We start from the raw sequence: 26,654 nt of genomic DNA, 5'->3' as shown, positions 1-26,654 counted from the left end.
AAACCACAATTTCTTTATCCATTCATCAGTTGATGGACATTTAGGCTCTTTCCATAATTTGGCTATTGTTGAGAGTGCTGCTAGAAACATTGGGGTACAAGTGCCCCTATGCATCTGAAAAATATTTCCACATCTTCTCAAAAGAAGTGTCCCTCCCTACTCCCAGTGACCATACTTGGTTGTGGGGGAGTGGCAGTACTGAAAGCCACAGATTGACTAGTCTCGACTAGAGTCAATGGAAGATTCTGAAAGCCAAAGGAACAGGCAAAACTTTAAACCAGCAGAAGTGCCAAGATATAAAATATGGAATCCAAGAGGCCGTCAAATCCAAGTAAGCCAAAAGCAGGTCATGAAATACGTCAGGGCCTAAGGTATGGTGCCAGAGAGAGGAAAGCAAGCACTGAGGAGGCAATAGATAGGATGAGAGTTGAGGGACGTTCTGCATGATTTCCGAGAGTACCTAACCATTGAGGGTTTGCAGTTTGCTTTTGTGGACCAGCCAGGGCGCGGTCATTGACGGTCCAGCCCATTTACAGGACCAATGGCAATGAGAGCACCCCTGAAGTGGGAAATATTTCTCATTACCATTGTGTTGGCCCACACCCATCCCAACTACTGGTTCTTGCAAAGAAGATGGCATCGAGGGCAGTTGGTCACTTTTCACCACATACACATGGCTCCTGATCTCAGGTTGGCAGATGTTGGCATAAGTAACGAAGGAGGAGGCAGGGTCGTGCCGATTCAGGTATAACCAGAGCCAGGAACAGAACAATGAGGAGGGAGTTCCAGGGTAATAATGCGATAATGGCTTTTATGACCCGTAAGAATTCCCTGCAGCGTGGTTCCTCTTGGCAAAGCCAGATTTACCTACACGTCTGGGGAGTGCCTGTGCCACCAGCCCCTGGTTGGTCGCCTCTGCTGTCTGGCTCTAGTCAACATTTAAATTTCTCACTAGCTCGCCAGAGGGCACCTTCCGGGTCTGCTCGAACAGCCTGTGACTTACCTTCCACTATTCGTTGGCTGTTGGGATGGGATGGGAGTGCTTGACGGTGGGAAATGCTGAGGCTAAGTTGCTACGAAACTGCCCTGCGGGAAAGGGTCTAGTGATGGTCAAGGGGAAGTTCTTCAGAGGCTGGTGAGGCTTCAGTGCCTCCTGCGAGTCCCAGCAGCAGTCTTCTCTTGACACCCAGGTGCTGCGTTCCAGCTGGTTACTGATCTTGAGGTGATGGCTGGAGGACAAGCTGGACAGTACAATCCAAAACCAAGATACGCGCTAGGGAAGAGTTTTCCTCCGGAAATTTCACATTAACAGAGCAGCAGTGCCTTAGTTAGTTCAGGCTGCTCTATAACACAATACCATAAGGTGGCTTCCAAACAGCAGAAATTTCTCATTTGAGGCTGGGGAGTCCGAGATGAAGATGCCAGTCAACCCGGCGAGGGCCCAATTCTTGGTTCACAGACAGCTGTCTTCTCGCCGTGTCCTCTCATGGCATAAGAGGGGAGCTCTCTGGGGTCTTTGTTATAAGGGAGCGAATCCCACTCGTGAGGGCTCCACCCCGTGACCTAATCATCTGCCAAAGGCCCGCCTGCTAACACCATCGCATCGGAGGCTAGGATTTCAACGTAGGAATTCTGGGGCGACACACGAATTGAGCCCATTGTAGGCAGCAAACTGATAGAAGGGGAGATGTTCCAGTCTGGAGCTGGAGTCCACTGTGACCAATACAACATGGCTGTGAGAGCGGGACAAGTCCATGACAAGTTCTGTGCCAGTGCTATTCCAGGGCATCTGGCGCTTGGCAATGACTCTTTAGTCTGTCTAGACCTGAATTTATTGTGCAGGCATGTGACTTAATGGCTGGTGTACTACAGGTTGTTGGTCTCCACCAGAAAGAAGTCATCTTTAAGGAGGCTTTGCAGGCTCTCCTTAAAAACTTCAAGGGCCACCCTAGCTCACCAGTAGTAGCAGGAAGGTGCTGGAGGCCTGCAGTTTGGACTCCCCTAAATCTGGGAGGCCCGCCGGGTCATTCTGCCTACGCCTTGCATCCTGTTTCTTTGAGGGCCATTTCTGGATGGCTGAGTAAGTATAGTTCCCCTTGTCACATTGTTCCTGGTGGCTACCGTGTTCTCTGGCAGAGTCTACTGGGTCTACAAAGGTTCTGATGTCCTCTAGAATTTTGTGTCAGTGCATTTGCTCTGCGGTTGAGCTGAGCAACAAGTAGAGGGTATGGAAATCAAACCCTCTAAAAAGAGCGGTCATCGGGGCCCCTGGGTGGCTCAGTCGGTTAAGCGTCCGACTTTGGCTCAGGTCATGATCTCGCAGTTCATGGGTTTGAGCCCCGCATCGGGCTCTGTGCTGACAGCTCAGAGCCTGGAGCCTGCTTGAGATTCTGTGTCTCCCTCTCCCTCTGTCCCTCCCCCCCCACACACACACTTGCACTCTGTCTCTCTCTCTCTCTCTCCTTCTCTCTTTCTCTCTCTCTCTCTCAAGAATGAACATAAAAAAATTTTTTTGGGCGGGGGGGCGCCTGGGTGGCTCAGTCGGTTAAGTGGCCGACTTCGGCTCAGGTCATGATCTCACGGTCCGTGAGTTCGAGCCCCGCGTCGGGCTCTGTGCTGACTGCTCAGAGCCTGGAGCCTGTTTCAGATTCTGTGTGTCCCTCTCTCTGACCCTCTCCTGTTCGTGCTCTGTCTCTCCCTGTCTCAAAAATAAATAAAACGTTAAAAAAAATGTTTTTAATTTTTTTTTTAACAAGAGGGGCCATCAACTGCACTTGCAGCCTTTTCTGATGTGGAGAGGCAGTATAGCACTGTAGCTGAGAGCCTGTGCTCGGCTGTTAGACGTACCAGATTTGGTCACTCACTAGACGTTTAGCTTTAAACACGCTACTTGTCCTGACAGGAATGAGGATAAAAGTATGACCCACATCACAGAAGTGTTGTGATTAAATGAGATAATATACGAAGTGCTTGGCACAGTGATGACGCCAAGTAAATCCTCAGCAAACGGCTATTACTGTTTTCTGGTTTTACCCCAGCAGCTCTAAATGACAGTGACCAAGCTGTACACAAACAGAAGACTGGCCCCCTACATAGGTTGCCCCCATGCTTCAAAGGTAGCCCTGACGGCCAGTAGCTCCCGCCCCCAGGGCGGTGGTTCTTGGACGGGACCAGCTGAAGAACTTAACGCACGGGGTCTCTTGTATTAGAATCCCACCTCAAGATTTCAAGCACTTGTTGTCAAGGTGTACAGAGGCACTGAGATTGGGGGGTAGGGGGAACACAGAGGAGTACGATGAGGCCCATCCAGTTTCCTCTCCGGGAGGGTCAGGCCAGCTCTCTGGAGCTGAGGTCAGCACGCCTTTGTCTGGACATCCGAGCAGAGCGGCTGGCCTCTCGGGAGCCCAGCTCAGGGTCACTCTGAGAAGGTGTGGCAAGGTCTTGAGGACTATCTCAAACTGCCCACAAGTCAGCTCTTTGGGAAAACGGAGCTGCCCAGGCTGTTAGGGAGCACCGGTGCAGACGCCTTTCCTGTAGCACACGTTTTGTTCTTTAACCCACTTCACATCCCTTATGCCCTCTTACCACCAACCTCATTGTCTTCTGGGCATTTCCTTTCCCCATACTGTGATCTGTTTTGGTGGAAGAGTAGAGCAAGGTGTCCTCCCTTCCCTTTAAGGCAGCTAGAGATCCCAGACATCCTCTTGCCACCACTGGTACATCCACGGGGTGGTTTGTGACCACAGGGTAGCCTTTTTCTCACTCGGACTTTAGCACAATCATTTAAAGACGGAAGAAACGACTGGAGTTTGTTTGGTGACAGCAACTGGGGCACATGGTGAAGCAGTTCTTGCTCCTGAAATCTAAAACTGTCTGGTCCCATCTGTTCCTGGCCTGGCTCTTTAAGACTTCCCTCTACCCCCTGGGCTCCCCAACACACTTTCATGTGTTTGCAAGAGTGGGTTTCTGTGGCTCGCAAGCAAACCACCCAGCTAGGTGCATGGTGCCAAACGTCTCATTCTAATTGTGGCAGCAGCCATAACTCTGGCCTTTAGAGATGGAGCCTTGCACCTGATGGAGCTGCCGTGTTCTGAGGGGCAAGGCTCTCATGTTCAGGGATGGGGGCTGCTGATTTGCACGGAAATGACCACTCATTGCTGCAAAGTGGGAACTTAATTAAAAAGTATTCTGAAATCCCACCAAGAAGCCTCCAAATTTGCTAGAATCATCTAGAATCTCTGGGAAAGCAAAAGGGTAGGGCTGGCTCTGCCCCAGCAAATGAGCTGTAAGTGGGAACATCAGCTTTGGCTTTCGGCTGAGCCACAAACACAGCCAACTGTCTGAAGTCCCGTTTTCTTCCCTCAGACTTAGAGCCATCCCGCAGGCTTCGGTAGACCCCACGCATTCTTGAAACTCATCCTACCCACACTTTGATGGTGGCCAGACGTAGGCCTGGCCAGCGACTGGGCTGACAAAGGCTGGGGACTCTGGGTCACGGGGTTTCTGAGGTGTAAGGAACAGGCAAAGGTCCAAAATTCCAGGAGATGAATCCAAAGGAACACCAAATACGCGGAGCCAAAGCAGGTACAGAAATCTCAGCACAGGCGTTTGGGGCCCGAGATCAGAGCAAGTGCGAGCGTACCAGGAGCAGTGAGGTAGGAGGGAGTCCTTGCTGAGTGACCGCCCAGAATGTCCATTTGTCACTTGCAACTCATTTTTGCAAGTTAGTCCATCTCTAGTGCCTACGTGGATCCAGGGTCATGAACAGAGCAGATATGTGAGGCGATTGAAGCACAAAATGGAGATTCTGGGTGAATCTTCAGCAATATTCTTAAATTTCAGTAACGACCTTCCGTCCTTTCCCTGTGAAGGAAACCACCTGAACAATGGCCTGGTGTTCCATCACCATTGTCAAACATCTGGACACAGGTCCAGTAAGCTGGGGGCCCTGACACCGATCAGTTCTGTGACCGTGGGGAGTCGTATAACCCTTTGGGGCCTCAGTTTCATCTTCTGAGGAATGGGGATAATAGTATCTCCCCGACCTACTTTGTAGTGGTGTTGTGAAAATCAAATAAATCATAAGGATGCCCGAAATCATAAGAAATCTGAAAATGCTGCAGAAACCTGAGAGCCTTGTCAGGCTCCCCTCTTTTAAATCGAAAAAATAATGCTTTTTATTTGCCACTCTTCTTTGCAGAGTTCAGAGTCTTCCAAAAGCATTATTTTCTTGACAGTAACTGATACTTTTCACGGACCTCTGTTAGGAACTCAGCTGAAGAGGCTAGCAAACTTTCGCACCAGCTATTTTTAATCTGGGAAATAAGCTAATGCACTTATTCCCTCCAGCCACTGCTGCGACTTGGAAAAACAAAATATTCGCGGCCTTTGCAGTAGCTGTTGCGCAGGAAGTCCCTCGGATCAAGCCACACTGTCAGCTCGGTAGCACACGGGTATCGGTGAGGGCAGCCATGCTGAAGCCCAGCACCCTGAGGATGTTACTTGGGTTTGGTCTTATAGTTGGGTTTAGTCCGGGTCCTGGACTTAGGGTTGAGAAGACCCTCCTTGCGCTGCGCTTCTGAAAAGACAAAAACAATTAGAATACTGTAGTAACGACATCTAATATTTACGGAGGACTTTTAACTTCACACAGTGTTTAAAAAATTCCATTCTGCCTGAGTACCTCCCAAGCTACAAACAGGCAATGTACCTACCCCAAATTTGACTCTAAGTTGGTTACTGGGATTCAGAGCACATTTTCCCAAAGTTAAAGTGCAGCCAGCTAGTCACCTGAGTTCTGGGTCCCGGAAAAGAGGACTATGTGGTCAAGGAGAGGGATTTCCTCTTCCTTCCTATACATATCCCGAGACTGGCAGGGAAAAAAAAAAATTCAAATAGAGCCAGGATCCAGAATCCCCATCCATCGCTGCACTGCTGTCTCCCCGCCTCCTGCACACAGACCCTACTCCAGCGCCGCCCTCGGGACGGGTGCAGGGGGCCTCCTGCCATCAAGCCGGCTCTCCCTGGCTGCTCCATGACACCAGGCTTCTCACTTCAAATCCTTCCGACTGGCTGCTGCCACCTCATCCTGCATTCGGTCCTCTTGTTCACGCCCTCGTCTTGCTCCTAGTGTATCTCCCGGCTCCCAGCTCCCAGCTCCTAACCGAGGCAGGCCTCGCTGAGATCAGAGACTAAGCCACCATTCATCTTTGTCAACTTCCCTCTCGATTCCTGTCTTCATTCACAGCTCAGAGCACAATGATTTGCCAAATATGAAAAATACTGACATAAAACAAAAACAAATGTGTCTCCTACTCCGTCCAGATCTTCCCCATGCCCAGCGTGCACAAGCCTCGTCCTTTTACCGTGTGTAAGCGTCCCTTCGCAGCCCATCTCTTGGGGGAAGGTGATCTCATGCTCCATCTAACACAAATATGACACTGCATGTGCCATACAAGTCCCACATTGGTCTCATTGCATTTTTCAAAGGAGCTGTCTGCTCACCCTAAGGAATGTCCAATTTATGGATTTTCCGGGGAAAGTGGTCAGGTCTCCCGCATGGCGTGCGGACTGCCAGGCTTAGGAGCCAACTCTCCTAAGCCTTGCAAAGCTTCTCATCCTCCACTTTTGAGCCCCCCTGACAATGACTCTGAAGGGGTATTTGGAAGGAAGGGGCAGGGTGGCTATGTTTGTGTAGGTAATTGTTTATAGGTTGGGGATACACTGTATACAGTCATCCTCTACTTAAAACTATTAATACTTTTTCTATTCTGGATTTAACCTCATCCCCACGATCTTTATGGAAATCGAGAGAAACAAAGTCACTCATTCCATACTGAGGTAACCTCTCCAGGTTAACGCGAAAGCCTTTGGCATGGTTTGCATATTTATTATTCCGTAATCTGGAAAAAGTCTAGTTTGCAAGCCGTCAGGATAAAATTACACAGTGTAAGATGAAAATTTTTTAATCCATGAATACTATCTCACATATAGTCAAACGTAAAGCTAAAGGATTGTCACACTTGGAATAATCAGCGTTTTACTAGTGGACAGTTAACAGAAAGAGAGAAACTGAGCTCAGTCTGGTGACAGTACGGATACAGCACACGTGGGCGGGAGGCTGTGGGGCACTGGCTAACCTACTGCTTTTGCTGGGGGTGTAGGTGAAGACAGGAGTGACCAAAGAAAACAGAAAGTAGCTATGTTCCCGGTGCTATCCCTTATACTAGCAGCTGTCCTGGGATGAGACCACAGGTGGAAGATGAAGACAAAAATCAAAAAATAGCCTCCAAAACTGGGGATACGGGAAACTGCTTGAGGGCAGGTTATAGCATTAATTAGAGACCAGAAAATAAAGAGTTAACTCTTTTCCTGTAGAATAATAATAATTCCTGTAGAAGAATAATTTTCATCATAGGAAATCCAACAAGTATCAAAAACTAAACTCAAAATTCCCCATAAACCTCCATCAACCAGAGACAATGTGTGTCAATATTTGGACACAATTTCCTTCTGGTCTTTTTTAAAAAAGAGTTTAAAAACGCTTTAAATAAGAGTTAAATAATGCTGTAAAAAAGTGTGTCATATCCTGTTTCCTTACATTTGATATTTAAATATAAGAACTTCCCATGTCATTATAAACCATTTTAATAGTGGTATAATATTCAAGCATATTAGTATAGCATTATTAATTAACCCTTCTTCCATGATTGGAGGTAGGTTGTTTCTATTATATACAATGATACATTGAACATCTTTGTGCATTAATCTTTTTTTCTATATTTAGGATTATTTCCTTGGACTAGATTCTCAAGGGTAAAATTACTCAGTCAGAGGTCAAAGTATATGCATGTTTTAAAGGCATATCCATACATACCTTCAAATTATTTTCTCAAAGAGCTATATGTCTATCCAACCACGAGTATCATCTGTAAAACGAACTACTTTGCCCCTTCTGATCAGCATTATGTTCTTTTGTTTTTAAAACTCTTTGCCAGGGGCGCCTGGGTGGCTCAGTCGGTTAAGCGGCCGACTTCAGCTCAGGTCACGATCTCGCGGTCCGTGAGTTCGAGCCCCACGTCGGGCTCTGGGCTGATGGCTCAGAGCCTGGAGCCTGCTTCCGATTCTGTGTCTCCCTCTCTCTCTGCCCCTCCCCCATTCATGCTCTGTCTCTCTCTGTCTCAAAAATAAATAAAACGTTAAAAATTAAAAAAAAAAAAAAAACTCTTTGCCAGTTTTAGAAGTAAAAATTGTATCTCATGTTAGTTTATTGTCGGCAATTGTTAGTCGTTTGGGTTTCTTTTTTGTGAGTTGTCCAAATAAGACAGTAACATGGTTAAATGTATGTGCATTCCTGTGAAAAGTATGAACCAGTAAATCACTAAATATGTTAATATTCTTCTAAGATATTTGTGACCCAAACAAGTCTCATTTCATTAGTAAAACCTTAATAAAGCAAAATGAGAAAGCAAGCCTCACCTTTCTTTAGAGACTTTGAGGAACATTCTACTGCCTTGTTTCCTTCTTCTTCCTCTTCTTCTTTTTCTTCTTCTTCTCCTCCTCTTTCATTTTCTTCTTCTCTTCGTGTTTCAGCCTCCCTCTCTTGAGACCTTATCAAAATATCCTCTACTTCCCTCTCTAGTTCTTTATTTCTTATGAGGGTATGATGAAGTTTCTCATTTACCTCCTCAAACTTCTCCTCTGCTTGTCTGGCTCTGCTTTCAAACTCTCTGATGTGGACAAAGGCCAGAGAAAACACAACAAAATGGAAAGGTTTGAAAAAGTATCTTTCATGAATAGGAACACATAATCTAGAAGAGGCAGTAGAATTAGATATGTCCATCCAAAACGTACAAAGAAGGGAGGCAGCAGCATCAATCGTTAACCCAGAACTGGGGTCCTGGAAGCTACTTGGATGGCAATATCAGAGTGGCAGTCATGCTGTGATTTAAGAATGCAACATATTTATGGGGCCCCTGGGTGGCTCAGTTGGTTAAGCGTCCGACTTCAGCTCAGGTCATGATCTCGTGGTCTGTGAGGTCGAGCCCTGCGTCAGGTTTTGTGCCGACAGCTCAGAGCCTGGAGCCTGCTTTGGATTCTGTGTCTCCCTCTCTCTCTGCCCCTCCCCTGCTCATGCTCTGTCTCTCTCTGTCTCTGAAAAAATAAAATAAAACTTAAAAAAAAAAGGATGCAACATACTTATAATTTCTTAGTGAAATCTGACTTTGGGTATTTGGATTTCTCGTCAACAGCCAAGGAACCCCTTTTTCAGTAGCTAATTTTGGCTCCTCTTCATTGATGTGATCCAACATACTAAATCAATAGTGTCCTTTCTTTTCCAGTACCTCTAAAACCAGATCTGACAGTAAATAAAACCAATCTGAAACGTGCCTCTTAATTCCTAGAGTGCGTGTTATATGTCTACATGGCTGTGCTCTTCTCTTGGCCCTCACGACCATCTTGACTATATCGCCCTTCCTACTCTTGGGGTTATGTAGCATTCTTTCTTGCAGAGTATTTCTCCCAGCTCCGTCTCTAGCTCATCTCTTAGAAACACACTGAATAGACCCTCCTAATACCCTACTCCCCACATACACCCACGTTCCCTCCCTCCATCTCCACCGTGGGCGAGGACGGATGTTCCTGTGGAAGCAGTGTACTTCCTTGCCATTAGCAGAAGACTTGGAGATACCCAACCAACTAGTGAGGATAAAGGGAGCAGAAGAAACACAGGTAAGCCACGAAGTGTGGATTTCTCAGCTAAACCTTGTGGCCGGCAATCTTTGTTGTTACCATCGTGGAGCCTCATACTTACATCAGCTTCTCCTGTGTGCGTTCAATTACAGCCATTGCTTCTAGATACTTTGGGGCCAGTGTGCCTTGACTAGCTGATTCTCTCTGACAAAGGAAATAAGCACTATGAGTGAACTGAGAATCCCAACAGTCAATACTCTACTTCTTCAGAATGTTTTGGACTAAGCCTTCCAGAATATTTTTTTCTACTCTCCATATTTATATAGTAAATGATCAAGCAGTCTTAACACCAAAAAAGAACAGGGACTACCTATGGCCACACAGCATACCAGCTTCCAAATTATTCACGCTACAGGTGGATATAAATTTGATTAGAACTGTGAAGAAGCAGGGAAAATAATATCAACAAAAAGAAACAAGGAAAGAAGAAAAGGTTTAAAAATAAAGAGAAGGCTAAATGTGTTTCTGTAATAAATCAAGTTGATGATCAAGGAAATTAACTATTTTTCTTAAGAATTTACTTCACCAAGCACATAACATTGCAACATCCAATCAGATCTCTCAGGGCCTTAGGGAACTCAATAAATATCAAGGCAGTGAAAGTATGAAAAAAAAACCCGCCTCTTTCATTTATCTTGACTCTACATACATTCTAGGAAACAAAAGAAAGGTAAAAGAAGGTATTTAGAAAACAAAAATTGTAAGCATATTTTAAAACAAATGTGACATTTTCCCAGAACTGTACATTTTAAAAATTGAAGGATAGTTGACACACGATGTTACACTACTTCCAGGTGTGCCGCATGCTGATTGGACGAATCTATACCTTATGCTGTGCTCACCGCAAGTGTAGCTCCCATCTGTCACCATACGACGCCATTACTACGTCACTGGCTATATCCCCTGTGCTGTACCTCTCATCCCCGTGACTTATTCATTCCATAACTGGAAGCCTGTACCTCCCACTCCCCTTCGCCCCTTTTTGCCCACAACTGTGTTAAAAGTCTCATGTATCCATGTTTCCGAACCTGAGGCGAGTAAAAGGTAAGCCCCACATTATAGATGGAAAGGGAGCTCTGAGAGGGTAGGCAGCCTTCCATCCACACAGAAGGATCTAGTGGGTTAAAGCAAAACCCTCATCTGGGCCTCTTCATTCTCACCCACACAGCCCATGGCAATATGCTAGCTTTTTCTAAAGGAAAACCAGAGAAAAACCACGTGAAACATTTTCACTGTTACCCTAGCTCTTTTACTCTCTTCTTATTGTCCCAGTCACCTACTCTTGTCTTTCTGCTTTGCTCCCCTTTCTTGGGTAGTTTGTTTGGAAAGTAAACGCTATCATTGTCCAGCCTGGACCAGAAGCATGTGACTTGGCTGTGGCCACACAGCACTTGCCACTAACTTATTTGTTCTGTGAGGCCAAAAGAAAGGTGTTCAGAGCGGAGGCTTCTAGAACTGGAATTCCTCACATGGTTTACAGCTCTATGGAACAACTTTGTAGGTAGAAACCAAAGTAAACCAGTACCGTACTCTGCGCACACCGGAGCCTTCAGACGCGCATTCATTCAACGGATACACGGCGGAGCCTTGAACTGCATAGGCTTGAACAGTGCATGCCCACTTTTACATGGATTTTTTTCACAGTCCAGTACTGTAAACGTCTTTCCGCTTCCTTATCGTTTTCTTAATAACATTTGCTTTCCTCTAGCTTACTTCATTGTAAGGATACAGTACGTAATTCGTGTGACATACAAAATATGTGTTGAATGTCCGTGTTATCTGTGAGACTTCCAGTCAACAGTAGGCTATTACTAGTTAAGTTTCTGGAGAGTCAAAAGTTACATACGGATTTTTGACTGTGCAGGGAGTCAGTGTCCCTAACCCCTGAGCTCTTCAAGAGTCCACCGTATATTTAGTTACAGTGTGTGAGGAAAATGTCCCTGTTTTGACACTGGCAAGTACAGATTAACGTTTTGTGGTCCATTTCAAATCCTTCCAGAGGAAATTCCTGTGGCATCCTCTGTGTATGGCTGCTGGCAGCCTCCCCCGCATCACCCATATAATGATACTGACACCTCAAGGCTAATCACAGACATGGCTTTAGACCCTATTCTCCTACGCCTAGCCTTCCTCTGGCTTCTGTGGTCTGTCACCCTGTTTAAGAGAGACAAACACGGGCCTCGTGGCTCTTGGAAATAATTGCATTGGACTTTCCTTATTTGTGCCAATCTGCTGTAGCTTTGCACTTCGTCTCTGACTCCAATTCTGTCTCTGGCCTTTTTGACTTGGTCTTCCTCAGGTTTGACTCCACTAATGGGCTTTGAATTGGACAATAGCTCTAGCCTGACACTATCTCAGGGAGGATCTTACTCCAGGCCTACTTCTTTGGGATCCAACTCCCAGCACTGACATAGCGCCGCAGCAGCTTTGGACATAATTTCTAGAACCACCAATCCAAGGGCCCTTCCCTGTTGCGGTTATAAAATACGTAAATTAGTCACTGCTCTGGAGTACGTGGTATTGTGAGAGGGAAACAGACTTCTAAGGGCCACCTTCAGGCCAATGACAGAAGGGCAGAATGTCTAATCTTATGTTAAAAATACTGCTGATCCCCCCAAATCTGGTGCCTGCTCATCTTTCTGCAGGAGTTCACAGGTGATTCAGCAAAATCTCCTATCATCTTCATACACTTATAAGTCTTTATGGACACCCAGAACCTACGGTGTGAAGATGAGTCTGAAAGAGATCGTTTCCAATATCTTGTTTGTTGGGGTAGCTGAGCTGTGGCCAGCCCTACTCATGCGGTCAAGAGGAAGCACTGGGGGGCCAGGGTAGCTCCGAGCACTTTTGGTAGCCTCGGGGGGAGCTTGCCGGATTTAGTCATCCCACGTCTCCACCAGCCAGCTGAGATGTTACAGAATTCCGGCTGCCTGTCCTACAGGAACAATGTTGGAATGATTCTGATTCAGAAAGGGCCACAAGGGGTGCGTTGCAGCAAGTAACCAGAACTGACTGAACGGGGCTGCCTCCGAAAGCAGAGGAGCCTTCTCCCAGGAAGGACGGCAGCAAAGCCAGCACCGCCTACAGGGATCGCTTGGTTCACGAGTCCATCAGGCACAGTGACAAATTAGATGTGCCTGTTTCAGATGGAGCTGGCCACGTTATGCACACAGGGCCTGCTTTGAGTACAGTCCTCACGAATTTCCACAAAGCCCTAACTCCTGGCTAATTGAGGAGCGTTTGAATAGTGGACGGTCCAGCCCCATTGTGGTAGACACTAGGGCATTGGGTAACGGTATGAATGAGGCCCTGGTTTACCAGGTCAAGCTATCAGCCTCCCCAAGCTGGTGGTGACTTATCACCACCCCTGTTGAGATATCACTCATATCTCAACCCTCAGAAAATCCCACACTGGTGTCATCTGCAGGAGGGGATACTAAGAGTAAATGGAATTCTCCATGCTTAGGTCACTAGCTTCCCAAGGGTCTGGCACTATTTCTCACTAGAAAAACCTGGGGCTCCTCGATCTCTTGGAGCTCTCCAGTTTTACAACTCAACTCCCAGGGACATGACAAGTTATACCTGCACACCACAGGCTTTCTGCTTCCCGATCCCTTCCTTTTTTCTTGCCTTCCCCAGGGTTAATCAAATGTACTGCCTCCTGGGAGTTGTGTTTTTAGACCAGCAAAAGAGTGCAGCTGCCTGTTAGGTCTGGTGCCTTGAACCTGTATCCCTACAAAACGGTTATTTATGTTCTTAGGACCAGAGACTGTCAAATAATAATAATAATAATAAATAAGGGAAATAAACAAGCAAACAAAAGCAAAAGAAAAACTTACAATAGAAGATTTGAAAGCTTAAAGCACCCTCAGGGAGTCCTAGTACTTTTGTAAGTGACAGGTACATGGAGCCCAGGCCCCACCTGTTCCACCTGGCCTGCAGCACAGTCCAAGATGGCGCTTCCCCCAGCTCCACCTCCTGCCCCAAATCTCTGACCTCACAAGCCAGTTGAAGGAACCTTCATTCTCTGGGCACCCACAGCCCCAAATATCAACCTTGTCTCTGCTGGCCAAGCACAATTAGGTCTCTTCTGTTGGAGCACCTGGTGATCCCTTTCCGCCCGCGAGTGTTCCAGCCACCACCACATAGGATGAACGTGATTCTTCTTTACCTCCAGGAACTTGCAAATAATTATATACCCGGCTGGCATTTTGCTCCATTCCCCAGACCTTATAGTCAACGAGCACGTAAATGGTTCAATCTTCAGTGATCTATAGTAGCAGCATTAGCAACCTTCCAGAGCCTGGAGACAGACTTTCTGGGCCACATCGTCCCAGATGAGCTAGTCACATGGCACTGCACCGTGTCAGATGGAAAGGTGGTATCCTGGAGCAGTCCCCCCCCCCCCGCCCTCCCGCCACCACCACCACCACCAAAGACAAGCTCTGTGCCCCTCAATTTTGCCCCAGGCTATAGGCTGTTTTCCTGCCTGGTTTGGGTATCTGGGAGACTTGACACTGACTCCTAGCCTAGACAGCACAGCAGGGGAGACCATCTGAGGCAGGAAGGCCTTGGGTGGGATTGGTGGGGTTAGGAGATCAAACGGTGGTGCCCTTTCCGTATGTGTCTCACGGCACATGACTCCTGACTGACTCTCCACGTGATTTCCCCCAGTTCTTCCTATAAGATTTGGAGCCTACTTCCCACAACCTCCCTGGACATATACCCCTGCAATCGGCCACACCTCTGCCTTAGTCATCCAGCTGCTGCCCAGCCTGACCCTCACCATAGCCCCACTGCACCCACCTGCTCAGATGGACCAAACCTCTGACAGTGAAATGGTCCATTACTGTGGGGGTGAAACTGGATTCGATATATGGATTTCTGGCACCACCACCCCCCGCCAGGAAAATGCACAGTATAAACATACACACGAAACGCTACATACCATTTTGGGGGATTAATGGGAGGAAGGCATGACCTCCTGTACACAGAGACACGCCAATCTAGAACTGACTTACGTCTACCACGGTCCTAGAACTTTCTGTGGAGGAATCTTAAATCTATTTTCCTGGGGCGCCTGGGTGGCTCAGTTGACTAAGCATCCGACTTTGGCTCAGGTCATGATCTCATGGTTTGTGAGTGGGAGGCCCACGTTGGGCTCTGTGCTGACAGCTCAGAGCCTAGAGCCTGCTTCGAGTTCTGTATCTCCCTCTCTCTCTGCCCCTCCCCTGCTCATGCTCTCTCGCGCGCTCTCTCTCTCTCAAAAATGAATAAACATTAAAAAAAATTTTTTTAATCTATTTTCCTGCTGAGTTTCTTTTTTTTTTTTTTTTAAATGTTTATTTATTTTTGAGACAGAGAGAGACAGAGCATGAACAGGGGAGGGGCAGAGAGAGAGGGAGACACAGAATACGAAACAGGCTCTAGGCTCTGAGCTGTCAGCACAGAGCCCGACGTGGGGCTCGAACTCACGAACCGTGAGATCATGACCTGAGCCGAAGTCGGATGCTTAACCGACCGAGCCACCCAGGCGTCCCACCTGCTGAGTTTCTAAAAATTTCCAGTTTCCCATTAATTCTTGTGGTTGGAAGTATATGGTGATCACAGTTCTCAATAGAATCTGCTAAATGAATATTCTAAAAAAAAAAAAAAAATAGGTCAAGTTTTGACCAAGATATTATTAAATTAAGAAAGTCAATGAAAAGCTCATTTTAAAATGAAGTTTAGGGGCACCTGGGTGGCTCAGTCGGTTGAGCGTCCTACTTCGGCTCAGGTCATGATGTTACCGCTCATGGGTTCAAGCCCCACATCAATCTCACCACTGCTGTCAGCACAGAACCCGCTTCAGATCTTCTGTCCCCCTCTCTCTCTCCCCCTTCCTCGCTTGTGCTCTATCTCTCAAAAATAGATAAATCTTAAAAAAAAAAAAAATCTTTAAACTGAGGTTTAAAGAAGAGAATGAGAAGTTTTTATAAAGTTATGGTGAAAAACAAGAGTTTTCCAGGGATGACGCTGGGAGGAAAAAAAAACCCTGAAAAATATATTATGTAGGAGCTCCTGGTCCTCTTAGAGCTAAAAGTTATGTCAGATCCATATCATTTTTACATACCGTTAAATTTCCTGGCTTTTTTCTCTAGTTTTGAATCTCCGATTTGGGTTTCAGATACATACCCAGGAAGAGAATACATCTGTTTCAAATAGAGGTTTGGTATGAATGTTTTCATCTTTTTCAATTATTCGAATGAGTCTTTCCTCTTCTCTGGATGTTGAAGGCTTCTAGGGCACAGAAACACGAAGGTCCCTTTAGTGAGGTGGTAGGGGACACAGTGACAGGGCAAGTTGCCTGGAGGAGTGTCTGAAGCTTTAATTTTCCATTTGCTCTAGTCACTCAACGAGCATTTTGAAGACTTTAGAGCAAACACTGTGTGAGAAATTAGTGGGGACGGGGAAGCGGAGACCAGGGAAGAAAATGTGAGAAAAACAAAGAGGATTTCTTCCAGACCCCAAGAATTCATAGCACAGTGGGAGAGATGGCCCAGAAAATAATTATGGTATGCCACATTACTGTTAGCAAAGAGGTGGGTTCCAAAAGCTGTGTGCATCCAGAAAAGAGCCCTGAATTCTGCCTAGACACTCAGGTAAGTTTGAGAAAGAAAGTGATACCTGAAGGTTGAACAAGAGTTTGTACCGTAGAGAGGAAAGAGCCAGGACTAAAGCCTCAGAGGTGGAGAGGAGGGAATGCATTATACAGTTAAAGGGTATGACATTATTTAGTGGCCACATAACACTGTTTTCCATTTATTTTGTGTCTTCCATATGCCAAGGACTATAGCAGAAATAAAACAGAAAATGCTGGTCCAAAGAAGCTTGGGTGTTGTTATCATATTTTTGTAGTGCTGTCCAGCATATACAGTGAGTAGAGGACCTAGGTCACAGCCTGGAGTCATACCAACATTTAAACTATTCACAGAGAAGAAACATCAGGGAAGTAAGTTAAGACAGTACAGAGAATGTTAGGTGATCACGAGTTCTAAGAGCCAAAGACAATAGTCAATCCAGGAATCAGCAAAGGGCTCTTGCCAGACTAATCTGGGTTTGAATGCTGGTTCTGCCACTTACAGCTATCTGACTTAGGGTAGTCAGTCAACCTGAGTTTCAATTTTCTTATCTGTAAAATGGGACAATAATTTTTACCTTGAAGTTGTACTGTGTAGATAAGAGATAACATGTACAGAACATGTAGCTCACAGTAGGCACTCAATTAGTGGTGGTTATCGTCGCATTTTCATCATTATTATAAGTGCCCCAGGAAGGGTTGTTATTACTACTAATGCCTCAGCAGGGGTGGGGACAGGGTAAGGAGAAGGAAGGTGTGGGCCTGGGAGCAGGGGAAAGGCAGCCCAGAACAGGAGCTGAAGAAGTGGACACATAGAGTTTACATTACTGTTTGAAAAATCTGGCAATGAAAGGATAAAGAAACAGCATCAGAGTGAAAGGCAGATAGTGTAGGAAATAGGAGGACAGGTATGAATGAGGCTGATGGGAAGTAGGTGGATTTTGAAAAGGAAAAGGATGTTCCTTCCGTGGAAAACAAAGAGCTAAGGGTGTCTGCGGGTATGGCTAAATCTACAAGAAGAAAGGACGCAACTTGATTTATGCCAGATGATCTATTTCTATTTTCACTAGTACCTCTAAACATATTCTTTAAAAACATAAAGGGAAAGAAAAGATAATACTAAACATCTTACTTCTTCTTTCTCTTCTTCCTTTTCCTTCTCAAGTTTCTTATCCTCCATACTTTCTTCTTCATCTTCTCTAAAAAGCCTGTCTGTTTCAGGCTCAATTAATTCTTTTACAAAATCCTGTGAGATAAAACAATAGTATAATTATAGCTTAGTGTATATTAATAATTGAGTAGTATATACCAATTATTCATTCAAAAGTATTTAATGCGTACTAATCTTCCAACTGGATACTGTGCTGGGCATAAGGTCAAAAAAGTGAATAAGAATGGCCTCTGTCCTTAAGAAGCTTACAATTTAGTGGACAAGAAAATGCTATGGATACATATAGTCACATGGTAGGAACACCTAATCCAGATCTGGTAGTGGATAGGGGTGAGAGGGTTTGTCAGGAAGGTTTCCTGGAGGACGTAATGTCTGAGTTTCTTCTGGAAGGATGAGTAAGGGAAAAAGATAGTTAGCATGGGGTATTCTAGGCAGAGGATGCTGCATGGGCATGATTGGCTCTTGAGGACAAAGTAGTTCAGTAGGACAGAAATTTAGGGGTAGATGGACAGGAGCACAATCATAGAGGAAGGGCTCCAGTGGCTTTTCAGGGAAACAATTTTATCCTGAAGGCAATGAGGTATTGATAAATTGGCTGATATGTTTTAATTTTAAAACAATCACTCTAGCAACATGAGAGTAGATTTAAAGAGAAAGAGGCGAGAGAGAGAGAGAGAGAGAGGAGTGAGGGAGGGAGGGAGAAAGAGAAAGAAGGAGAAAAGGTGAGAGTAGAGAATGAACAACACAGGGTTTCAGAAATGAAGAGGAGGGTAAGGATTCAAGAGGTTATTTACGAGTTAACTCTTACTGCTTGAGTAATTCGATGGATATGGAATGGTTAGGGAATGGAAGCATCTTGAATGATACCTGATGTATGGTGTAGGCCACTACATAGATGATAATACCGTTCACAGAGATAATGAACAAAGTTGCATAAGCAGGTATGGGAAGACAGATGAGTTCAGACTCAGCTATGTGACTTTGAGTTACCACTAAGATATCCAACTGGAAATATTCGGATCTAGAGTTTACATGGAGGCATTTGGGCTAAAGATAATCATTTAACAATTATTTAATTGAATTTAGTTGAAGCCAAGAAGGTAAATTACATCACCAAAGGAGACCCTGTGAAGTGTTAGGGGACGAGGCCTTAGGACAGGAACCTAGTCACATAAAGGGCTAGGGAAGAAAGACGAGCCCCCAGAGAAGGCCAGAAGTCATGTCAGAAGTCTGAGAGGTCCACCAGGAAAGCCAAAAGAGGAGAAAGAAGGAGTCAACAGTGTTGAATACCTCAAAGAAGTCTACACAATGATCGACTGAAAAATGTCCTTCAGATGTTCACAGCAACGATGTGTAAAAAACAGAAGCTAGAAATTTCTGTCTTATTTCACTTAGCATTATACCCTCTAGATCCATCTGTGTTGTTGCAAATGGCAAGATCTCATTCTTTTTTATGGCCGAGTAATATTCCTGTGTGTGTGTGTGTATCCACACGTGCATACGTGAGTGTGTATTACCACATCATCTTTATCCATTCACTTATCGACGGACACCTGGGCTGCTTGCATAGGTTGTCTATAATAAATAATGCTGCAATAAACATAGGGGTGCATATATCTTTTTGAGTTAGTGTTTTCATATTCTTTGCTTAAATACCCAGTAGTAGGATTACTTGATCACATGTAGTCTGATTTTTAATTTTTTGAGGAACCTCCATACTGTTTTCCACAATGGCTGCACCAGTTTGTATTCCTACCAACAGTACATAAGGGTTCCTTTTTCTCCACATCCTCACCAACACTTCTTGCTTCTTGTGTGTTTGATTTTAGCCATTCTGACAAGTGTGAAGTGATATCTCATTGTGGTTTTGGTTTGCATTTCCCTGATGATGAGTGATGTTGAGCATCTTTTCAAGTATCTGTTGGCCATCTGAACATCTTCTTTGGAGCAAAGTCTGTTCATGTCTTCTGCCCGTTTGTTAATTGGATTATTTGGTTCTTTGGTATTGAGTCGCAGAGGTTCTTTATATATTTCAGATACTAACCCCTTTATCAGAGCTGACATTTGCAAATATCTTTGCCCACTCGGTATTTCTCTTTTAGTTTTGTTAATTATTCCCTTTCACTGTGTAGCTTTTTTCTTCTTTTTTATAGAGAGAGAGCAGGTGAGCAGTGGAAGGGGCAGAGCAGGAGATGGAGAGAATCCTCAGCAGGCTCCAGGCTCACTGTGAAGCCCAATGCAGGACTCAGTCCCACAACCCCAGGATTCATGACCTGAGCCAAAATGAAGAGTTGGACGCTCAACCGACTACCGCACCCAGGGGCCCTGCTGCACAGAAGCTTTTTATTTTGAAGTAGTTCCAATAGTTTATTTTTGCTTTTGTTTCCCTTGCCTTAGGAGATGTATCCAGGAAAACGTTGCTATGGCTGATGCTGGAGAAATTATCTTATGTGCTCTCTGCTAGGAGTTCTATGGTTTCAGGTCTCACATTAGGTCTTTAATCCATTGTGAATTTATTTTTGTGTATGGTGCAAGAAAGTGGTCCAATTTCATTCTTTTGCATGTTGCTGTCCAGTTTGTAATTAACATTCTTATACAGATATATCATATATTAGAATTATCAAATAGACTACAAAGTTATATTAACCTGTCTAAAGAAATAAAAGATTGAAAATATGAATAAAGAGACAAAGATTACAAAAATGATCAGACACGAAAAAGAACCAAATAGAACTTTAACAATTAAATTTAAAAACTGAACAGAGCTCTTTCTCGACTCCATCTTCGTGGTCGCGGCTGCAGTGGCCGTCGTCCAGTGGCCGACATGAAGCTTTTTGTCCATGCCCAGGAGCTACACACCCTCGAGGTGATCGGCCAGGAGACGGTCGCCAGATCAAGGTTCATGTAGCCTCTCTGGAGGGCGTCGCTCCAGAAGATCAAGTCGTGCTCCTGGCAGGCACGCCCCTAGAGGATGAGGCTACCCTGGGTCAGTGTGGAGAAAAGGCTCTGACCACCCTGGAAGTAGCTTGCCGCAGGCTTGAAGGTAAAGTCCATGGTTCCCTGACCCGTGCAGGGAAAGTAAGAGGGCAGACTCCTAAGGTGGCCAAACAGGAGAAGGAGAAGGAGAAGAAGAAGAAGACAGGCAGAGCCAAGTGGTGGATACTATACAACTGGCACTTTGTCAACGTTGTGCCCACCTTTAGAAAGAAGAAGGGCCCCAATGCCAACTCTTACGTCTGATGTAATCCTGGCTTTCCCCAATAAAGCCACTTAGTCCAGTCAAAAAATAGAAAATAAAATAAAATAAAAACTGAACACAAAGGTTTAATAGAAGATTAGCGAACAGGAAGGTAAACCAGATGAAATTATTCAGGATGCAGTGCAGACACAGAGAGATAGAAAATACGAAATAAGGTTCAAAGACATGCGCATAGGTTCTAATACATATCCATTCAGCCAGAAAGAAAGGAGAGAGCAAATATAGTAGAGACAATATTTGAAGAGACAAAAACAGAATTTTCCATATCTAATTCAAGATACCAACTCAAACATTCAGGAAACCAAGAGAATTAACGGCAAAATTTAAAAAGAAAAGGAACTCCACATTCACCACGTATCAGAGTGAAACTGCAAATGCCAAAGGTAAAAAGATCTTCAAAGCAGCCAGAGAGAAGAGAGGGTTAACTTCAAAGGAACTGACAGCTGAATTCTCAACTGTCACTTTGGTAACAATAAAATCCAGAAAACAGTAGGAACAGTGTCATCAATGGGCTAAGAGAAAATAATACCCTCCTAGAATTGTATGCCCAGCAAAAAAAAATTTTAAGAATGTGAGTGAAATAAAGACATTTTTAGGCAAACAAAAATTAAGTTTGCCTCCAGTAAATCCTCACTAAAGAAAAATGTAAAGGTCAAGGCAGAAAGAAAATGATCTCAGGCAGAAGATCTGGGATGTATGAAGGAACAATAAAGAAATTAAAGGGGCGCCTGGGTGGCACAGTCAGCTGGGTATCCAATTCGGCTCAGATCATGGTCTCACGGTCCGTGAGTTCAAGCCCTGTGTTGGGCTCTGTGCTGACAACTCAGAGCCTGGAGCCTGCTTCCGATTCCATGCCTCCCTCTTTCTTTCTGCCCCTTCCCTGCTTGTACTCTCTCTATCCAAAAAAAAAATAATTTTTTTTTAATTTTTTTAAAAAGAAGAGGATGCTTGCTATTGCTACCACTATTTAACACCTAATTGGACGAATTACCCATTGAAATCAGACAAGAAAAAGCGATTAGAGCCATAATAATTGAAAGAAAGAGGTCAAATTATCTCTATTTGTAGATGATTTGATTAAGTATCTGGAGAACCCAAAAGAATCTATTAAAAACTACTGAAAACAGTAAGATAATTCAGTAAAGTCACAGAATATAAAATTAAAATACATAGATCAATAACATATACACAGTTCTCAATTATAAGATACAATGGAAAAGAAGATCCCATTTAAAATAGCAGTAAAAGGGGCGCCTGGGTGGCTTGGTCGGTTGAGCGTCCGACTTCGGCTCAGGTCACGATCTCACGGTCCGTGGGTTCGAGCCCCGCGTCGGGCTCTGTGCTGACAGCTCAGAGCCTGGAGCCTGTTTCAGATTCTGTGTCTCCCTCTCTCTGTGACCCTCCCCCGTTCATGCTCTGTCTCTCTCTGTCTCAAAAATAAATAAACGTTAAAAAAAAATTTTTTTAAATAGCAGTAAAATAAAACAGTCAGACATAAACCTCACAAGAAATGCACAAAATGAGTAAACCATAAAACAACATTAAAAAGCATTAAAAGTAGACATCCTGTATCCCCCATTTTTGGATATGACAACCCAACAACATAAGTATCTCTGCTCTAAGTTAATATATAAATTTAGAATGATCCCAGTTTTCAAAATTCCTATTTTTTCTAGAGGTAGATTATAGAGTTCTATAGAAGAATAAATAAGCAAAAATGGTGAAATCCTGAAGCCCATGAAAAAGATCAGTGAGGAGAGCTGACCCTACCGGATATGAAAATGCACCACAATGCCTCAAAAATTAAAATATTGTGGTGATGACCCATGAACAGATAAATAGAAAATAAATTCCAGAAACAGACTTAGGTGGAATATTGCTATTTTCAAATGTTAGAAAACACTACAACATGGAATATTAGAAACAGTATAATGTGGAAGACAAATCCACCTTGTTCACATCAACCCAAAGACTGAACAGGGCCAGTGAGTAGAAAAAGTTACAAGGAAATGTATTTCATCTAGTTCAATAGAAAGAATAACATTCTACTAGTGAGTGCTCACCAAAACACATGGCTAATTCTGAAAGTAGGTCTCTGCCACTGCAGATGCTCAAATATAGGCATAGATCAAGGATGGGTGGTAATGCAAAGTTTCACACATCTGATGTTAGGCTGAATTCAATCACCTTTAAAATCCTTTCTGTTCCCTATGATTGTGCAGAGCTCTTGAATTTAATTTTTGCATAGATCTGTTGCGTAGCCAAGATCACGTCTGTGTTACTTAATTTTCTGAAATCATTCAGTGGCTAATTCAAAATAATTCTGGCCAAGAATTGGGCAGCAAAGAAAAATAAGCATTCGTAAAAGGTGTATAATTTAGAAAGGTGGTGTTTCTTTGGTGTTTCAATATAAAACGCAAGTCCCACAGGGCGCCTGGGTGGCTCCATCCGTTGAGTGTCTGACTTCGGCTCAGGTTATGATCTCAAAGTTCGTGAGTTGGAGCCCCGCACTGGGCTCTCTGCTGTCAGCACAGAGCCTGCTTCAGATCCTCTGTACTCCCCTCTCGCTGCCCCTCCGGCACTTGCCTACATGCTCTCTATCTCTCTCTCTCAAAAATAAATAAACTTAGGGGCGCCTGGGTGGCTCAGTCAGTTAAGCGTCCGACTTCAGCTCAGGTCATGATCTCTCACTCTGTGAGTTCGAGCCCCGCATCGGACTCTGTGCTGACAGCTCAGAGCCTGGAACCTGTTTCAGATTCTGTGTCTCCCTCTCTCTCTCTCTCTCACCCTCCCCTGTTCATGCTCTGTCTCTCTCTGTCTCAAAAGTAAATTAAAAAAACGTTAAAAAAAATTTTTTTTAACTGTCTAAAAAAAAATAAAATAAAATAAAAAATAAACTTAAAAAAATTTTTTTAAGACACAAAAGAGAGAGGCCAATGGGCTGGGTTAGGTGCTCAAGAGAAGAAATAACCTTAAATGGAAGACAGAGCCTGAAGGGGATGAGGAAGTGTGCACACAAAAGCAGACCAGTCTGAGGACCTGCCTCAGGATGTGACAGGCAGCTCCCCTCTGAAAGCCATCCTTTCCTTTATGAAGGATGAAGCAAAATCATCCGCTAAGAAAGTGAGGAGAGATACTTAGGTGGATGATTTTCTCCCTTAGAAGGGAGAAGAACTACTAATGCTCTTGGTCAGGGACCACATTCTCTTCTGGTAAATAAGTGAGGACTCAGAACACTGATAGGAAAAAGTCACTGAAACCTTATCTATTGCAATACAGGACGAGGCTGAATAATGATCAATGCCAACACATGGCAAATACCTCTTCTCCAAACAGGTACTCCTTTTCTTCCGGTGTCAGTAACTTTATTATTCTGCCTTTAAGCCCAGAAAGGAGGTGAGAACATGTGGTGATCCACTCATGACATTCTCTCTGAGAAGAGATCAAAGATAATTACTAAGCAGAAAAAATCAGACTGTAACAACTCATTTATTCACTCCTTCTATCAAGGAGCTGTTAAGTACAACTCTAAATACAACTCCATTCAATTAACTTTTTATCACTTCAGTTCAAAGATTTGTGCAGAAATGAGTCTCTATGAACACAGACCTGAAATCATACCATCTCTTATCAACAGGATTTGGGGATCTGGGTTGCAATGGGGCAAGGAGCTGTGCTGTGCCATAAAACCAGATGCAGAAAGGCTGCTGCATTTACTACAGGCAAACGGTCGGTCCCAATAAATGTTTCGCAGCTGACCAGGTCAACTGTGATTGCATAGCAATAACAATAGAAATAGCCCACATTTAATTGGCTTTAATTATATGCCAGACTCTGTTCTAAGCATGTGCAATATTAATTCATTCAGTATGTAATATGTGCTATTATTTTTTATGAGGTATAATTGAAATAACATTACACTGGGAACAAACTGATGGCTACCAGAGTGGAAGTGGCTGGGGGGATGGGTGAAATAAGCGATGAGGATTAAGGAGGGCACTTGTGGTGCAGGGAATTGTTGAATCACTATATTGTATACTTGAAACTAGTATAATACTGTAATGTTAACTGCAATTTAATTAAAAACGTAATTAATTTGAAAAATTAAAATTTTAAAAAATGGATTAACCCCAAAACAAATGCACACACAAAAAATAACATTGTATTCGTTTGAGGTGAACAACCTGATGAGTCAATATTTGCGTATATTGCAACATGATCACCACAATAAGCCTAGTTAGTATCTGTCACCATACATAGTTACAAATTTTTTTCTTGTGATGAGAACAGAAATAGGTACCATTATTCTTCTCATTTTTTTGATGTAGAAACTGAAGGACAGAGCAATTGATCATCTTGCTCAAGGTCATATATATAGTTAAGCAAAGCACTTGGATTTTAATCCAGGCGGCTTGATCAATCTTGAAAAAGAAGAACAAATTTGAAGGATACACACTACTGGATTTCAAAACTTCTTCTATGACCATAGTAATCAAGACCGCTTGATAATGGTGACAATGTCAACAAACAGATCAAGAGAACACAACAGAATGTCTAGAACAATATCCACTATGGATGACAGACCACGGTGAGTATTGGTGAGGAAGTGGCCATGAGGAACATTCATAAACTGCTGGCGGGGAGTGTAAAATGGTTTAACCACATTGGAGGATAGTTTGACAGTTTCTTAAAACGTTCAACACATACATACCATGTGACTTAGACATTCCATTCCTAGATATCTGCTCAAGAGAAATGAAAGAGATGCATATATACATGAATATGCATTAAAGCTTTGTAATAACCCAAACTGGCATTCAAATGCCCATCAACAGAGAATGGATAAATTGTGTATATCCATATAATGAAATACTACTCAGCACTAAAAAGCATGCAATTTTAATAAAAGCAACAATATGTGTGATTCTCAAAATAATTATGCCAAGTAACGAAGTCAGATCAAAAAAGTACACATTCTGAATGGGTCTATTTATATATTCTAGACAATAAAAATAATCTTTGGTGTTAGAAAATGGATCAGACCTTGCATGGGGGCAGGATGACGCTGGAAGGAGAGATTACAAAGGGGTACAAGGAAACTTTGAATGTGTTAGATATTTTCTTTTTTTTTAAATAATAATCATTGTATGGGTGTATCCATAATTTAGAAATTACCAGACTGTACACCTTAAATACGTGTAGTTTGTTGTAATACAAGTCAACCTAAGAAGTCTGCTAAAACAAACAAACAAAACAAAAGGGGAAGATAGTGTTACCTTCATCTCATTCAGTTCATGAAGATCCTTAGTAGGATTTTTTTCTAAGTGACCTGCTTTATTCAGAGCCATAGCTGTTACCATCCCTTTGCAACAACTGGAAAAAATAAAATAAAATAAGAGCACACACACACACAGCATGACCTATTTATTATTGGTTCCTCTTCTAAGTGTTTTAAATTCAGATACCATGGAAGTTTACCATAATAATTAAACTATTGACTCACGAAGGAAAATAATCTGTCTCTCAAGTTTCTCACCCTTGTCCTGTTCCTCCTCTTCATTCTTCTCACTCTTGACCATGGGTAACATTGAATGAAAATGAAAGCTACTTCCTGAATTTGAAGCAATTGTACTAACCTATGCTTCCTAGTTAAAAAATTATAATTTTTCAGACCTTATCTGTATTTGATAAGAATCTTCTAGCTTTTCAGATATAGGGGTTTTTTCATTTGGGTTTTCTTAAGAGACGTTTCAGCTGGTGTTTGGTGAAACTAAATAGATTTAGTGAATATAAGTGTACATTCAGTTTTGCATGGAATTACATAGGGAATTACAAGCTTCTTCAAAAATGCC

At 43.6% G+C, this 26,654-nt stretch overlaps 1 protein-coding gene and 1 pseudogene across 3 annotated transcripts in view; one reads left to right on the top strand and one right to left on the bottom strand.

The window, feature by feature from the left end:
* Nucleotides 1–5,289: 5,289 nt before the first annotated feature.
* Nucleotides 5,290–26,654, bottom strand: part of AXDND1 (axonemal dynein light chain domain containing 1) — an 88,328-nt gene continuing 66,963 nt past the window's right edge. For all 3 annotated transcript variants that reach the window (XM_049634046.1, XM_049634048.1, XM_049634047.1), the window contains 7 exons: nucleotides 26,079–26,175; nucleotides 24,124–24,234; nucleotides 17,505–17,618; nucleotides 15,928–16,032; nucleotides 9,815–9,897; nucleotides 8,479–8,729; nucleotides 5,290–5,578 (listed from right to left, as the gene is read on the bottom strand). In XM_049634046.1, coding sequence (XP_049490003.1) covers nucleotides 5,499–5,578; nucleotides 8,479–8,729; nucleotides 9,815–9,897; nucleotides 15,928–16,032; nucleotides 17,505–17,618; nucleotides 24,124–24,234; nucleotides 26,079–26,175 — 841 coding nt within the window. In that variant the 3' untranslated portion in view covers nucleotides 5,290–5,498. The remainder of the gene's footprint in view (nucleotides 5,579–8,478; nucleotides 8,730–9,814; nucleotides 9,898–15,927; nucleotides 16,033–17,504; nucleotides 17,619–24,123; nucleotides 24,235–26,078; nucleotides 26,176–26,654) is intronic.
* Nucleotides 20,353–20,846, top strand: LOC125925200 (ubiquitin-like protein FUBI; annotated as a pseudogene).

This window comes from Panthera uncia, chromosome F1, assembly GCF_023721935.1.
Source record: "Panthera uncia isolate 11264 chromosome F1, Puncia_PCG_1.0, whole genome shotgun sequence".
Classification (NCBI taxonomy): Eukaryota; Metazoa; Chordata; class Mammalia; order Carnivora; family Felidae; genus Panthera; species Panthera uncia.
Note: the sequence above shows the minus strand (reverse complement) of the source record. Positions and strands in the feature narration are given on the sequence as shown.